Source organism: Pararge aegeria, chromosome 1 (genome assembly GCF_905163445.1).
Source record: "Pararge aegeria chromosome 1, ilParAegt1.1, whole genome shotgun sequence".
NCBI classification, from domain to species: domain Eukaryota; kingdom Metazoa; phylum Arthropoda; class Insecta; order Lepidoptera; family Nymphalidae; genus Pararge; species Pararge aegeria.
In genome coordinates, this window is record NC_053180.1 from 7,666,193 (window position 1) to 7,684,199 (window position 18,007).

At 34.0% G+C, this 18,007-nt stretch overlaps 1 protein-coding gene across 2 annotated transcripts in view; it reads right to left on the minus strand.

The window, feature by feature from the left end:
* Nucleotides 1-18,007, minus strand: part of LOC120626862 — an 84,734-nt gene that overhangs the window by 31,229 nt on the left and 35,498 nt on the right. For both annotated transcript variants that reach the window (XM_039894652.1, XM_039894644.1), the window contains exons 2-5: nt 15,702-16,581; nt 11,357-11,543; nt 7,134-7,233; nt 5,285-5,393 (exon numbers count right to left, since the gene is read on the minus strand). In XM_039894652.1, the coding sequence (XP_039750586.1) occupies nt 5,285-5,393; nt 7,134-7,233; nt 11,357-11,543; nt 15,702-16,530 (1,225 nt within the window). In that variant the 5' untranslated portion in view covers nt 16,531-16,581. The remainder of the gene's footprint in view (nt 1-5,284; nt 5,394-7,133; nt 7,234-11,356; nt 11,544-15,701; nt 16,582-18,007) is intronic.

The following is an 18,007-nucleotide window of genomic DNA, read 5'->3' on the forward strand; positions in this document are numbered from 1 at the left end:
GCGGAACTAAATATCTCCAACGGGAGGGTTTGCCCATAAGAAATATCTTTATTTTAAGGGCTTTTACAGAACAGCTGCATGTCAGCCCTATTGTAACCTAATAAACATTAACCTCTATATTTTATCAGCAAATAATCTAAACAAGTGGCAGGAGTGTCAATTATAATTTTATGCAAACACTTTCTTTTTAAATATTAGAAATGATGGTAATGTAATAAGAAACTATTATATTTCTTTTAAATTTTGTAATTAATTCATTAACACGACTTTAATTTTAAGTTTAAAATATATTTAATCTCTATAGTGTAATATAGAGATACACATAGAATTTATTACATTACATCCTTTCATAATTATTATGTGATTACAACATATTTATAAGTAACAAGCTTTTCCCCGCGGGTTTACCTGTGTAAGATAAAGATCGTAACATAATTTTATAATGGGTACCTTACCCCCTCCCGTAAGTCCCGTAATAATCATTTTTCATTATCTACCGAATAACATACTGTAAATGGCAAAAAAAAAGTTATATCTATCTAAGGTTGACTTTATACTAAACTAGCCGTTTCCAGCCCGCTTCGCTGGGCGAATTGAAAAAGGAAATAAATTACATTTTATGTATCATTTTTATTTATTTTTTTCATATTTTTATTATTCTCCTTTTTTTATTTTTGTATGAACATAAATAGGCCCCGCGGATAGAACTGTAAGCATCGATATTGTTTAGACTTACTCAAATTCCAAATTCCATCGATTTAGCCTGTATCTTTCATCCAGGTGATTTTTCTCACTAATATTTATTGTAACTTTCAATGTGCAATCATTATAACATTTCCGTGCCTTTCTTCCAAAAATTAATAATAATTGACATGAAGAAAAAAATTTGAAATGAGCGTTGAAAGTTTAAGTTAAAGTCATTGCAAGTCTCATATGTGAAGTTTAAATCTGTCTAGGTTCAAGTGCGACGAATTTTCTGTTAACTAAAATTTTCTCCGTGACATCAATTTTTTATAGAAAATTAATTGTGCATGTTTTTTATGAATTCTATTGGAATAAGTAACTAAATTTCTTTTCCACATCTCATGTGCTTGGAAAATGCATTCATTTTAATCTGTTACATTTCCGCGATCCCGCAATAAAAGAATTCGTCGGTTATGTAGTCTGCAAAAGTAAAATGAATGTAAAATTCTTAGTCCGTTGATTGGATAGCTACATGTAAAGTTAAGTTTTTGAAACCTCTCAATGACTTTTTCTCCGCTGCCAAAAAGACGATTGTTGCAAGGAAATACACGAATACCCCTACATACACGAAGATCCCCACCAAATTTGGAGTCTGTAGAAGTTACAGGTTAGAAATAAAAATTTTAGATTTTAACACCCACCCCCGCAATTCCTGTCGGAAGTAGACTTTATTGAAATCCATTTTGAGATGTTGTTTATGTGAATAATAAAAGATTCCTACCATATTTAGAATTTTTAGAAGCTATATTTCGAAATTGAAATTTTTTATTGTTAACACCCACTCCCGCGAACCTTATTGGAGGTGATTCATTGTAAAATCCGCTCGAAGATCATTTTTATATTACATATAGAACACTCTCACTAAATTTGGAGTCTATAGGAGCTATCGCTTGGAAATTGAAAATTTTCATTGTTAACGCCCCCACAATCTTCTTTGGGGTGGGATATCGTAAAATTTGTTCATAAATCATTTTTACATCACTTATAGAAAATTCCTACAAAATTTGGAGCTTGTAGGAGCTTTAGCTGGAAAATTAAAACTATTAATTGTTAATACCCACCCCCGCAACCCCCTGTGGGGTGAGCTATCGTAAAATTCGTTCATAGCCTATTTCTACACCTCTTACAGAAGATTCCTACCAAATTTGAAGTCTATAGGAGCTATAGTTTAAAAACGGGAATTGTTCATTGTTAACGCCCCCGCAATCCCCTTTGGGGAATGAATTTCTTAAAATCTATTCATAGCTGACCTGACCTCTACATAGCAAAAGTAATATTCCTACCAAGTTTCACGTTTCTAAGTCTTATGGTTCCCGAGATTTCGTGGTGAGTGACTATATAGATGGGAATTCTTCGATTATCATCGAAATTTTTAACTATTTATCGGGCTTTTTTAAAATTTTCTTACATACAAAACTTTCTCCTGACAATTCTGAAGATAAAAAAAAGCCCAATTGGTCCAGCCGTTCTCCACTACCGTGAGTAGATTCTTAGCTGAATGTAAAAAACCATAATCCGTTTAATACACTCTGTTGAAATCCATGAAAACAAAAGAATCAAGAGAAAATGCTTATCTTTTGTTTTTATTAGCGGGATAAATGTTCATAAAAGTAAAACAGCAATAAAAAAATGAAGGAATGTTGGAATTCAAAAAATAGATAGCCATAAACCATCTAGGAAAAAATTCGCATCGAATGGTGGTAGTTTCATGTCGATACGATCAGTGGTTTAGGCGTGATTGAGCCTCAAACGAAGACCATTTTCATTATATATATATAGACTAGTAATAAACTGTCACTTTTTTGTAAGGATTAATATTTAATATCAATTTCAGAATCACATACAATTGTCTTCCGACGTAAAATACGTTTTTGTGGCTTATTGCACGACTCATGATGCGAAGCATCAGAGAGTGCTTTACGATCGAAGCGCCGAAATGAGGGGAAAAAAACTTTTCGCCTCATTTCGGCGGCTATTTTTATTATTATAGCCTTGTTAGTTCACGGAATCAAGATATTTTGCATACTATTGTCGAGATAATTTAATGGAGATTAATTCCATACTTTTAAAAAATTGATTTACTGCAATAGAATTGGAAAAAAACACCAAAATAGGTCAAAAAAAAATTTCTGTCCGTCATGTGTGAAACCCGAAAACACTCTTAACTTGTAAAAAAATCCATTATTTGAGTTAAATTTTTTTTTTAATTCCAATCGACGATTGTAGGTCACTGAATGCGAATGATTAATTAATTCAGTGTAGTTTAATTGCAATTAATAAAATAAAAAACGAAAATTACTTATTGGGAAATGTTATTATACCATCCAAGAATATTTAACAGACACAATATTATAGGTTTGACATTTACAGTGATTATAATTTGACATGAATAATAATATTTGTACTTTTGATATCACTCTTAAATTTTATTCTTATTTTAATAATATCGATTGATTTAAGATAGTATTATTATTGTATAATTATTGTACGATCATATATATTTTTTGCATGCCATCTAAGGCGGATTGTTTGTCCCTATGTTTTGTGTACCTACCAACAATGTAATACCAATCTGCAAATAAACGATTTGATTTGATTTGATTTGATTTGAAAACTGCAAGACTGTATATCTATATATATATCCATGTAAAATTAACATGGATGGTGATATATATCTATAGATATTATGTACATTTTATTCCACCAGGGGCGCCTGTGCATCACTTTCCTAGTACAGCTGTTTTAAAAATTTTTTTTTTTTTCTTTTTATTTTGCACGACTCATGTGTTTTTTTTCGTTATTTATTGACAAATAATTGGATAGCTATTTTATTAATGAGTCGTGCACTTTTGGATTTTCCAATTTTTTTTTAGATATTTTTCTTAACGTATTACTGTGTCTGGCCACGCAGACGGAGTTTTTTCTTCTGGCTCGATTTATAATAAGTACCTACCTATTATTTCGGGTTGAAATGTTATTGAACCCGAAATTCAATACAGCTTATGTTACTTCTGGTTAAAAGAGCTTTATAATGGAAAAAAATAACAACGAAAGACAAATCTTTCCTTTTTATAATATTAGTATACATCCCAAGTCATTCTAAATTATTACATAACATTAATAGTAAGACGATTCAAATAATTATTATTTATCAGAAACAGTTCATACATAAATATTTGGTTAAAAAAGAAAAAAAATTAAAACTTAAAAAAAACTAATCTAACCACAATTACATTAAGTATAATGTAAATAACAATATAATTTAGGAAACGTCTCACCGCTGCGTCGATTGCATATAAATTGACCTACCGCATAATATACCGAACATAATTCTGTGGTTTAATTAGGTATAAGATCTGTTGAATGTATGCTTTGTGATTCATAGCGGGTCATACCGTTTAGCAAGCTGTTTAGGAAGCGAACGTTCGTTGGTAGAGATGATTAATATACTATATTAAAGTATATTTATATTTACATCTTTAATAATTACGATTCCCTTTAACATCTCACCATTGGGGGTTTTGGATAGCGCCAATATTATATATTTTTTATCTTCTTCTTACTTAACAGTTCAAATTACAATACACCTATTGGAGTGAACAGTTTGTGCGATGCGACGAGAAAGGCATTTATCAGAACATTTAATACTAGCAACCCGTTACTTCTTCGCACGGGTATACATTAGAAAAAAAGACTAAAGTTAATGTCATGTAAATTTCTGTTTAGCAGATAGATAGATACAAATACAATTTTATGCAATTCATTTGTTTTTATTTACGAAAAAAAATATTAGGCTTTATTATATATAGATACCATGTGAAATATTATCAGAGCGATGGTGAAAACCGCATGAACATATAGCGCGGAAAAGGACTTTGTTTTATACTACGTTTAAAAATTATACGTACTCCTTTAGTTTTGGATTATACTTATGCTTTAAATGACTATTGAAATAATGAATAGCTATAAGCAAAGCCATAATCTTTTAACAGTTTACACATGCAGCATGCATTTGAATCTAATATTGTAACATTATTAATGTCACGTATAACGCGTACGTAATCAAAAAAGGCTTTTGAGCGCTGTACGAAAGTTACATTTGAAAATGATGCCATAAAAGCGCAACAATGTTTTATTTTTTTAATTTAAGTTAGTGTTCCTCAGGCTGAGCTAAGGGTTTCTCATGTATCGAAATCTGTATTGGCATTTAAAGTAATCGTAAAATAAAGAAACGTTTAAACAATATACATATAATGCTTGAAAACATATCACTCATTTTTTGGGTCGTCGCGCCGTGTTTTTTATCGCTGACAGTTTATTGTGTATTACGAGGGTTTTAACTTTAAGGAATTATTAAGTAGGTATTTACTTTAAGGAATAGCACTTGACCTATCTTTGGCTGTACAAAACGAGCTATTCTTAAGTTTTATAATTTCGTAATAGAAATATTACAAAAGTCTAACGCTCAATTTGAAAACTTATGGTAGTATAATAAAAACTTTATCAACTTTTTTCTAAACTCATTTTAACAAAAACTTACCCAGACTCGCGTCGTAAGTGTTCATGTATTCTGACGTCATGAACTGAGACACTAAAGCAGTTTTCCCGACACCGGAATCTCCCAGAAGTACCACTCGATATTTTGGTATCTATGAACAAAATATTATATTTATAATCATTTACATTAGGTCATTTGTTACCAGACTTATAATTTAAATAATCTTACCGACATTTTTTGGTGTTTAAAATATGTTTAAGTATTAGAAAAAATCCGAAGTATAAAATATAAAATATGCGAAAGTGTGTTTGGTTGTTAATTCTTTGTTTGCCACCTATGTTCAGCTCAACCGCTGCATTATTTAGTATGCATTTGCACGTTGTTTTAACAAATGAAAACATTTTTTTACTAAAATTGTTGAAAAGATTGTTACATTTTAAGACACGTGAGAATATAAAATCTAAACTACGTAATGGTGATAGCTCGTAAGTATTTCAAAGTAAACCTCGGAAAAATTAAAGTGTAAACAGGTAGGTATGACAGGCAGTAGCGTGCGAGTTAGATACTCGGCAGTAGAAAATTCCTATAAAATCCCCCAGAACTTCAGAGGGCTGTTGACGATCTCCTGACTTTTATTTTGACAAAAATATATTTTTATTTTTGGTATCCGTAATCCGGTATTATATTTATACAGTATTTATAGTATGAAACCTTCGAGCAATAATAAAAAGAACAATGAGGTTAACAATAAAGACAGACCAACTTCTAAATCAACACAAAACGTTAAATTTTTATCTATCTTCTTTACCATTAAAATAACGCGATAATGCCCAACATCGATTACACGATAATCTAAAAGTAGATTAACGACTCGCGAATTCATGTACGTAATATAATCGTGCCACATTTACTGGCACAAGAGCAAGTTCGGAACAATGAAAATATCATTATAATGTTTGAAGTTCCTAATACGGTTCGCCGGTACTTTTTAATGTAGGTACGTCAGCATTTTGTTTAATTACGCTACAAGTGAGTGATAATGCAGATTATGATGGTAACGGGTTACCTGTTAGGCTTAGGGGTATGGCAGTTATATTCAGCCCAAATCGTTTTCTACGCGGCGGCGCATTTGACTTTCTCGCGGACCTTTACATATTTATCAAATACAAATTGTTATTAAAAAAGGCTTTCAATAAAAGATATCCACATACACAATTGATGAATAAAACATGATTAAAGCCGTGATAAAAATGGTTTTAAATTCATACCAAACCAATTTAAATGCGACAACCACCTTTGCATTTACAGCAGTTGTTCATAACATGTTGCTGAAGATGCTCAAGACTCTCCTCGAAAATGAACACCTAACAAGTTCATTGAATTAAAATAGATATTATGTTATTAGCAAAGGCCACAGAGCTGCATTCGGAATAAGTTTCCACAACAGAAAAAAATTCACTCTCGTAACTTTTCGAATGTCGAAGTTTATTTTCCGGCAACTGCGCAATGTAAACAACTTTAGCGGGCGATAATGATGTTCAACATTTACTGTGCGAGGTAAGTTTTAATTTGATATTTTATAAAATACTTTATGAAATTTATGCTTTCCAAGTAAATTCTTTCTATCTGGAATTCATAACTTAAAATAAATTTTATATAAAAGCGTAACAATCCGCTGTGTTGTTTCGAAATATTTATGAAAAGAGGATAGATAAAAGTTATTTTTATTATTTAACCTCATGCACTCTTGTTACGTGCGACTTCCATCTTAGTTTAGACCAAAACAAGAAATCCAACCAGTGGTATATACCAACTTACCCCAGTCATAAGAAATGCTACTGGTTTGAGCAAGAATCTAATGGGTAGATATAAGTAAAAAAATATATCTTACTGGATCTAGTTCATCATCGTCGGGGGTATCAAGGCTGGCGGAGTCGACTGGCCGATAGCCCGAGCAACACGAACCGTCGAATGGCGATCTATCTGATGCTCTGGGGACAAACGCTTCAGTTAACTTTTGTACACGATAAGTAATTACAGAACTTCGTCTGGAAAATCGTCCCTCGGTATAGATATTAGGATCTATAACACCTATACTATAAGTTTAAATAAACTGAGGGAGTCATGTGGTATATTGGAAAGAACTATTTATAGAGAACACAAAAATATTTTCATTTTAAATCTACCTTGGTAATTAACGGTTGTAGTAGCTGTTTTAGTACTTAATTCCGGTGTCAAATAAATAAAATCGTTTATATCTCGTACTATTTTGCTTCCTTTAGAACATTTACGAATTATCACTCCTGTGTATCTCTACGTTTTAAGATATACATTTAAAAACTTTAAAATTGCCCTACTTATACGTATAAATGCAACCACCCGAAACTACAAAAGAGTCGGCGCTGAAAGCTGAAAGGAAAAAATATTATAGCACAGTCATTAAAAAAATTACCGCAGTGTTTTTGTAGATGCGATGATATTTAAAATGTGCAGTTGTCCAAGTCCTACCCACTGGGTTATCACCGCTGTGTATTTATCTGTTTATTGTAGTTCAGAATTCAATGGACAATGGTTTTTCGCTCATTACACATAGGTATTTATTTGTTGGGCTTCTAACTTACTTAAATATCTGCTAATGTATTATATAATACAATAGTAAATATATAAATAAATAAATTTTATTTATGTGTTAATTAAATAAATAAATAAACTCTAATACTTCCAAACTCGATTTGTAATCAATAATAACTTTGATCTAACCATATAAGTGTTATCTGTATTCCGTACTAAACCGCAGAGCGTTTGTTAAGAGAGTCGCTTTAAGTAGGTCGGTTCGGTCACGCAACTTTGTAATCAGTCACAACCAGCTGTAATCAGATTAACAGGTGAGCCTAACAGACTAGGCCACCATTGCCTGTTGCTAAGAACATTGTTTTCCTACTTTAAGTGGAATGAACGTACATTTTCTGAATAACAAAGCGAAGCCAGTTAAATGTACATTTAAAAATCAAGTTGAAAACTTACAAACTAAAACTTTACCGTAGGCGGCTAAAGTTTTTTCGTATGCTAGCTGTAGGTATGTCTATATGTATAGAATTAATTGTTTTTCCAAATACTTCAGAAACTAAGGACGGAATTGGACGAGAAATTATTCTCAAACTGAAACTAAATTTTTTAATCAAACAGCTCATGTCTTTTATGAAAAGTGTTAAGTTTATGGCACATATATAGTTTAAGGTTGTGTAATTTGTAACAAATTCATACATAAATTCCTAAAATAAATACTGATTCTTAGATATATGTATTATTTACCTATTTATACGTACCTCAGTTCTATACGTACTAAGGTCGTACGTACTAAGGTCGCCTGTGGCCTTAGTCACAAAAAAGGCTACTTTTCCTATGTTTTGACATAAGTAGATAAAATGAAAAATGCCCCTGCTAAATTAAAGTTTTTATTTATTATTTAGTAATTATTGACGTCTAACAAAGATGTCGTCAATAATTAGGAGCTGCTGGAGGCAAGTGGCCCAGGACCGTGGATTGTGGAACTCTTTACAAAAGACGAATGTCCAGCAGTGGACGTCGATTGGTTGAAATGATGATGATGATGAATTATCGACGGACCGAGCAGATGGCCCTATATACAGAGCAAAAAAAAAACCTCGTTTATTTCGCCTGTTTCTATCAATTTGAGGACGTGGGTCCCTCATGATAGCCTTATAGAGCACGAAGTAATTAAATTACCCGGACGATCACACCCTTTAGACAGGATTTCAGCACTGCTGCTTGGCGACAGCAAAGCTGCTATACGGCAGAAATTAACATGGCGGTAGTAGTTCTCCGGACAGGCTCTATCACGAAGAGATCGCGTAGTAGTCCACTAATAGTCCACTTTATTACTATCACGTAATAAAGCTTATAAAGTACTAGAAGACCGACGAAATTTATATTATGTTAAACGTATAAATACCAACTTTAATAACTCTAAAAAAATTTATAAACTAATAAATGAAATGATGGGCCGTGTATCCTTATCTATTGATGATTCCATTTTAAAAGCCTTTGAATCACAGGGGTTATCCAGTAACGCCATTGCTAATGGTTTTGCAAACGAATTCGACAAGGCTGTTAAATCGATAATTCCGACCTGCAATTCCAAGCTATTGGACCCTTGTTTGTATACCAAGTCAGTGAACTCCTCCATTTTATTTCAGAAAGCGACATGCACTAAAATTTCTAAGATTATTCAAAACTTAAATTCAAGTAAAGCGCCAGGAGCGGACAGCATTAAGGTTAGCCACATAAAGACGGCTAGGGATAAAATTTCTTTAGCTATAGCAAATCTAATTAACAGCAGTGTCAAAAGCGGTTTCTACCCTGAAAATTTAAAAAAAGGTGTGTTCGACCAGTTTTTAAAAAAGGGAAACGCAATGATTTTTCAAACTACCGACCAATCACGCTTTTATCGTCGGTAGACAAAATTGTGGAAAAATTTGTCTGCGAACAAATTCATACATTTTATAAGAAGAACGAAGTAATTTACCGCAACCAATATGGATTTCAGCAGGGAAAGGGATCAATAGATCTTCTCTCAATATTTTCTGACGAAGTTAATGAACAGCTTAACCAAAAAAAACATGTACTTGCACTGTTTATAGACTTCTCGCGCGCTTTCGACACTTTGAACCATAATCTTCTTCAAAGTAAACTAGAAACATGTGGTGTCCGCGGTCCTTTGCTCGCTTGGTGCGCAAACTACCTTCGCAAACGCACATTTAGTGTAAGGATTGATAACGCCTACAGCGACACTCATGTGGTTAGTGAAGGCACGGCTCAGGGTTCCGTCCTCGGCCCGTTGCACTTCTTGACGTATGTGAATGACATGAGCAACTGTATAAAGCATTGTTCATGTTACCAATTCGCGGACGATACTTGCATCATCTTTGCTGGTCGGGACCCTGACAAGATCTGTGAAGCATTGCAGATGGATTTTAACACCCTGACCATGTGGTGTCACGATGCGGGCTTAGTTCTTAATGTGAAAAAAACCAAACTGATTCATATTAGATCACCATATCTAAAATTCATTCCCTTTAAAAATATTATAGCTCACGATCATGCTTGTCTACACAGTGTAAATTATAATTCATGTAAGTGCCCTTCGATTGAGCTAGTCGACCGATATACCTATCTTGGTCTTACTATTGACTGCAAATTCAACTGGAGTTTCCACATAGACTTCGTATGTAATAAACTGAGGCAATTTCTCTCAAATATAACTATTTTAAATCGACGGATTCCATTTAAAATCAAATTAATGCTATATAACTCGTTCGCTCTTACTTACGTACAATATGGTCTCAGTAGCTACGGTCGTACTTATAAAACTTATCTCAATAACATATATAGCTTACAGTTAAGAATTTTAAAAGCTATTGTCTCACATTCCATTAAATCTAAATACGACGGTAATGATCTAGGGCTTTTTAATCATTGTAAAACATTACCTGTTCAGGAACAGTTTAAATATACTTTATTGAAAAATGAGTTCTTTAATAAGAAGATACTCCGGAAAAATGAACATCCTGTACATACGCGGACGATGACTGCCAACCGCTTGCTCATTACGCGCGCTAACAATACATACGGTGAGCGTACGACCGCCTTTTTGGTTCCGCGATTCATGAACGAACTACCTTCAACGTTGATCCAAAATGTAAATATTAAAAACATTAAGCGTAAACTCAAGAATACTTTTTAGCGAAGTTAGTTGGCTGACTCTTTTGTATCTCGTATGGTTTATATTATTTTGGTACTTACTACTATTAAAAATTAAAATTGACAGTCTTACTTGGTTCCTATCGTTCTACAATGTAGCAGTATGTTTTTCCCACAGCTGGTTTTATTCTTTTAATTAACACCGTAATCGTTGCAGATAGGCACCGAGGACAAACCTCTGCGGTTTTTTCGGTGTTTTTATACTAACCATTTTATTGTAATTGCTTTATTTGATAAATAAATAAAAAAAAAAAAAAAAAAAAAATCTCAGTTCTTGTACAAAAGCGTAAGCCTTTGAATATCGCTGCTTACTATACGTGTTTTTATAGTTACCTGCTATTCGTAGAGTTAACAGAAGTATTGGATCTACTACGGCGGTTACAAATGGAGTCACCGCAATTCACAACGCCGCCTTTGGTGGTGATAGAGAATGTTCTCAGCCTGTAGAGATCATCTGATATCCGAGGGTTGTAAGGTTTCTCTGGTAATGAGCACACCCTTGGTCTTGAGTGCTCTACAACTGCAACAAAAATGTTCACAATTTTAAACGCAGTTCCAGAGATAGGCGCGTTCATATAGAAACTAAAAAACTCTTCTGAGTCCCTAGTGTGACTTTTTCTGCTGTTTCCCAGTATAGTCGCTAGATGGCTCTTTCTATGCCATTTAATCCGTAGTTAACTATCACGCGATCGAATAAGTCAACGTGTTCAGAAAACCACACTAGGCACTCAGCTTTATTATTAGTACCTGTAGATATATGAACGTTAGGTGTTGAGGTTAGGTAGGACATATAAAACACTAGCTGTTGCCCGCGACTTCGTCTGCGTTTGATTTTGTTTTTAAAGTATTCAGTATCGTTAAGCCTTAAATGAGTATAGTAGTATATATATGTATAACATGTGACTGTCAATTAATTAAAGACAAAAAATTAGCAATAAAATAAAATTGCGACTATAATTAAAGATCTAAGCTATCCTATCTCTTAAGTTGGAGCAGACTGCTCACGGTGTGCCAATTTATTTAAAATCGGTTAAGTAGTTTAGGAGTCCATCGCGGACAAACATCGTGACAGGAGATTTATATATATTAAGATTATGATAGATATGTTTTACGGCATAATTAGGCGGTGAAAGCTTGTTTTTAATATTCATTGTACTATGTTATATATTTTCCGTGTCCATTTTGATGCAAATTTGCATCACGTAGGGATACATTACCTCAAAGCAAGTCTTAAATAATGCATTTAAGAAAGAGGAAAAGATTTGTTTTTGTAGACTATTTAAAAAAAGTTACTACTGCGCGTATAGTTAAGTTAAAAAGGTACAGGATATTTTAAAAATCTAATGTGTTTCTCTTTTTTGTATTATAGCTGTAACCCGGCAATCTGTTTTAAGACATTGGGCGTTCGTTTGTGTGAAGGTAATTTTTTATTTTGGAATGATGGAACTATCCATTAGTGAATTTACCCTAGTAGCTCTAAAATCTAATTTGAGTAAGATTATGTTGAGAAAAAGCCGGCGCAAAACTCTGCTGCAAGTACATTATTAGATTGTTTAATTAATTAACATGAAAGCGAGAATGTTAAATTGCAAACCTGTTCTTATTAAACATATACCAACGCAGCACCGGTGTCCTATAAGCCCGGACTTTACAAACTGCCACAAGGGTCGTTTAATCTAATTATCTTAATAGTGAAACTCTGTGAGCAATCCACTCTGTATGAAGTAATTTTATCTCTACAAAGTGAAACATTTAGTTTTCAGCAGTTTCGAGGTTTCATTGCATGATGCAGTAAAAGGGTGGAAATACGAAGTTAATATGTTATAATACTACAAACTTCGTTGCCACTAATATTATAATTGTGAAAATGTGGATGTATGTTAGTCAAAAGCGAAAAATCAGCGAAACTGATTTGGCTGCAATTTGACATACGTGAAGCCTTTGACATGGAAAGAAAATAGGCTTCCATCCCGATTCCTTAAGTAGTTCCCGAGGGAAAATTGAAAATTGTTTACGAGCTAAGCCGCTGGCAGACCGTTTTGAAATTTGATATGCATGTCAGACATGTACTTTCTTTACCAATCTCTCAAATAGTTCACGTACTAATATTAAAAATCGTTAACGAGCGATGCTTTAGACCCCATTCTGAAGTCCACGCAGACGATGTCGCGGACAGAAGCTACTACTACTACTTTTAATTTCGATCTATCAAAATTTTCCCGTGGGAAAAGCATAAATACTCGTAATTGCTTTGCACCAATAATTTGTTAATAATGAAATTGTTATTTTCTAACATTCTAGCTTTCCGCCCGCGTTTTCGTCCGCGTGTAATTCGGTTATCACGTACACGCTCTAAAGGTGTTTTCCCATAGGTAAAAGATGTTTTTTCGGGTTTGGACCCAATTCTGAAGTCCACGCAGACGAAGTGGCGGGCAGAACCAGAAGCTGGTCTGAAACTCAATTGGACCCGGTATATAACACTGCTTTGAGCAGGGCGACATATGCCGGTTCCGCAAGTTTATGATAAAAATAAGGTTAATACAAAAATACTACATTTGAAACATAAATGTGGGTACGTTATTAAAAAAAACAATTTACTTATGAGCTGCTACGACTTAAAAGCAGAAAGAATATTTAGATTTAGGAATTTTTAGTTAAGAAAATCCTTTTTACATGAGCTGGCTTGCCTTATATTTGGGAAACCCGACCAAATTTACTAGACAAAAGTCCTATCCTAGCTTTTCTTCAACCATCAACAAAATATATAGTTCCATATTGATTAAATTGTCACTATATCAGTCGGTTTCTGTCCCCTTAAGTGCGCCCAGCTTTATAGATTAAGTTGTCAAAAGACGGGCGAGGATTGATTATGGGAGGTACATTGACCGAACCGAAAATTGTAACCATTTCATAGGTATATTATGTTACTCATTAGTTTCGTGGTCGACATATTCGACTATTAGGCGTTTAAAAGTGCTTATATAAGGCCTGTAGGTGAATTTGGGTTACCTACTCGGCCACTCGATTGTAGTATATTATAAAAAGTAAGTACCTACCTACATACATTTTTAGTATAGAATTGTAATGGGTTTCCGAGATGCTTTTTTATTCTACATCTGGTGACTGGGGTATGGCATCTAAAACAAATTCATACCCCTAATCGATTCTACGTGACATCGCAACGAAACTAAATTGAAGAGAAAATGAGACTGCAATAATTAGAAAATTAGAAGCAAAAATAAACCTGCAATATACTAGACTACATAAAATATGTACTTCATTTAAAGGAAATTGTATACAATTTTACAATAAACTACCAGTTGATATCTTGGAGATGTCTCTTAAAAAGTTTGTATTAAACGTAAGCTTATAGAAAAGTCCTATTATAGTACTAAGGACTACGTCAACGATAAAAATGCTTTGGTGTTAATTATTTCTCTAACCAGATTGCTTCTTTAATAGTATTAAATGGAAATGTGAGATGGTGACAACAAAAAAAAACAACTGGTTTGTTGTGGGTTTCCTTAAGAGGAACCACGGCGCGTTTGGAGTTCTCGTAGCTTTAGTTTTAAGTTGACGAATTCAGTTATCGCCATAAACTCACTTCTATGTCATAACTTACATGTAATTTATGCATTAAAAGTGCCATCTATATGCCTATTTGAATAAAGAAATATTTGACTTTGAATTTGACTTCGACTTTGAACCCTAAATCGTAAAGCGGCACCTCTTTGTTGACATGTTGGTAACGAGCCACTGCCAAAACTTCCCGCCCGCAAATACTGAATGTACGGAAAAAGTCAAAACGCTACAACTATATAATATTACACTATACCACCCAAAGTTAACGTTGGTAAAACCACGGAGCACACCTAGTGAATGATAATTAAGTACCTTCAGGAAATTTCAGCAATTTCTTCTTCGTGATTGGCATTTTAATAAGTTTTGATTTTAGCTTTCACTAACCTGGATAATAATTATTCGTGGAATATTTATTTTTAAATTAAGAAAAGGCTTTCTTGGTATTTGGTGTTACCGTATAGAAAGGTAAACGAAAGTACACCTACGTGGGTCTTATTACAACACGTGAAACTGGAATTCATTTGTATATATATATAGTACATTTATACTAAAAATACCTTTAAACGAGGTCTACCTCTTTACTAGTTAAGCGCAACAAAGCAAAATTTAAAAAGCATACGAAAACAAAGTTTCTTATGGTTTCTAGATTAAATCAGCTTTCCTTAGTTAAACTACACTATTACACTAAGTAAAGTGCTGAAGAAGTTTTCATTTACCCAAATGATATCTATTCTTGGTACACACAAGACATTTCTCGTACCTTAGTAAGTATTATAATAATAATAAACAAGTAAGTGTTAATTTTCGTGCCGTGTGGTGACGGCAGATCAAAATACAGTTGACACTACCCGTCCTCTTCCCGCAGGTTTCATACAAGGTGACTAAGGGACCATAACAGAGAAAGAGGTGTACAGAGTACTCCTGCGATCACAAACCCGTCGACCTGCAGCCTGATGAGCAGAGGCAGCCTTTTGGGCAAACCCTCCCAACCTATAACAGTCCACTACTGGAGCAACCTTTACTCCAGTAGTGGACTGTTATAGGTTATTGATGAAATGTCTAATATAATGTCATAGAAACAACTATTATTACTAACCTGGTAATTCCAAGAAATTAGAGGTCCGCCTTTGTCGACCACGCATCGTATTTTGAAAATTGAGGGGCCCAATGTCTTCCACTGAATCACAATTCGACATAGTTGACTCCCGCGAACCCCGTCTACTAGCCAAATACGCTAATCCTCCCTTCATTGAACCTTTTCGCATTGGTGAACATGGTCTACTGATGCTCGTTGACCGTGTCTGAGGTGTATCTTCAGTCAAATCTGTTAAGTCTGAAGTGGATTTTCGGCAGATCCTCGAAGAAGTTTCTGTGGCTTCATCGTCCGCGTCATTGACGATTGCGGACGGTGTACCAGGCATCGCATCCGTAGAGTCATCCGTGTGACTTGATATAATGCTTGGAGAGGTCACCAGCCGAGGTGAACTCACTGTGGAAGTTGAACCATATAGTTTCCTCATTCTATTAGGAGAAACGTAGCCAGGGTTTGTATGGATATGCACTGGAGGTGGCTTGGGTGATCTGGACTTTTCACGACGGCTGTGTTTAAGAGATGTAGTGTAGTGAAGACCGTGGTGTGGTCGATCGAAGTTGCTGGGACTCGTGCGTTCGGAAGGCGATTCTGCAACTTGGGGAAAGTGGAAGTGCCTTGGACTTGCTGGGCTGCGATGACCGTGAGCGATTGGACTTTTAGGCGGACCATGTTTATCGTAACTGCATCCGGATTGTGGAGTAAAATAACCCGAAGAGGACGTGCTAGATGTTATGGAAGGACTCTTTTGAGGGAATATGAAGTGGCGGGGACTCTTCGGTGTGAGTGGCTTTGGGGAGAGTGGAGGATACCCGCTAGGGCTGTTGACTGCCATCGTAAGACTTTCACCTTTATTGCTACGGCTGAAGATTCATTTCCCCTTGACCTGAAAAGAAATAAATTGTTAAAGTATATAACGTCTACTTAACATCATAAGACTTGAATAAAAATTTTATACGTTTTCGCGATATCCTTCAATGAAAACGTCTCGAGTTTTTGCTAACAATCGAATTTCAGTTTTGATATTATGTATACGAGTATAATGCAAGTAAGATGTATTCAGCACGTTTAATGTTGCCTACATACGCATATTACACACCATTCAATGAATATAAATTCCAGATGTAGCCCCTTTCGAAATCAATTGAAGTTGTCATTTCACATTTAACTACACTTCTTGACATCAGTCAGTTGCAAAATACTGTTTCCATAAATAAACACCCTGTTTCCTTTCGAAGTCCCTTCATGTTGCAACGAATGGAAACATTCCAGATCATTGGAATGTCTTAGCTTACGTACGTATAGGTTAATATTTATTCAGAATGAACAGGCTAGCCGCACTAAATTTGATATACAAAGGGAAATCTAGTAAAACTTTACAAATGGTAAACCAAACAATTTACTCTACTAATAGTTCTTGTAAACCCCAGTATTTGAATAATAAAACTATACAGCCCTATTTTGAATTTGCTAAGTGCCCAGAGTCTAAGTAGTTATACCCTTTATTAAATGAAACCACGTATCATACTTTACGTAGGAATTTGTTACAGAAGAAACTGCAACATAAGGTAACCTTTTCTTTAATGACTGAGGCACCATTCTTATAAATATGAGTATTCCAAAATAAGGTTCTAACCATATAATTTTGTCTATGAGGTAGATTATTCATAGCGAAAAAAAAGATATGTTACTCTTCGCCATAATTTCAACAAAATAGGTATCCGCCGTAAACGTAAACTGTACATTTTTTCATGGCTGTAACCTTTGACGAAAATTTGCTATTTTATAACTAAAAATTGTAAAAATAGTGGGAATAATTGCACTGGGTGGCGATTTGACATTTTAGCTCGCATTTTAATCTGCATTCCTATATTAAATCCGGTTATATCATATTTAGGGCACTTTTTCTAAGCTATATCATAACGATGACCTTATAAAATGATCTTAACATTGATTAGGAAAAACTCGACTGTAGAAGCATTGTTGTAAACCCTAACTTATATAATAAAAGCGAAAGTGTGTTTGTTTGTTTGTCATCTTTCACGCCCTAGATCAATTTTTATATAAATCACAAAAAATTTGAATAATTTTGTAGTAACAAGGTATAAGTATAAAATATTTTAAGTAAACTAAAAAAACTCTAATTATCTAAATAAAACTAGGCCGTCGTTGAAAAATCTAAATAAAAATTGTCGGCGACTAGCTTTTACTTTAGATTAGAATAATGAATATAAGTAATAAGATTAGTGGAAATAATTATTATAAGCTGTTAGCATTTAAGAATCTTAGCTAAAATAAGTTATTATTTAAAT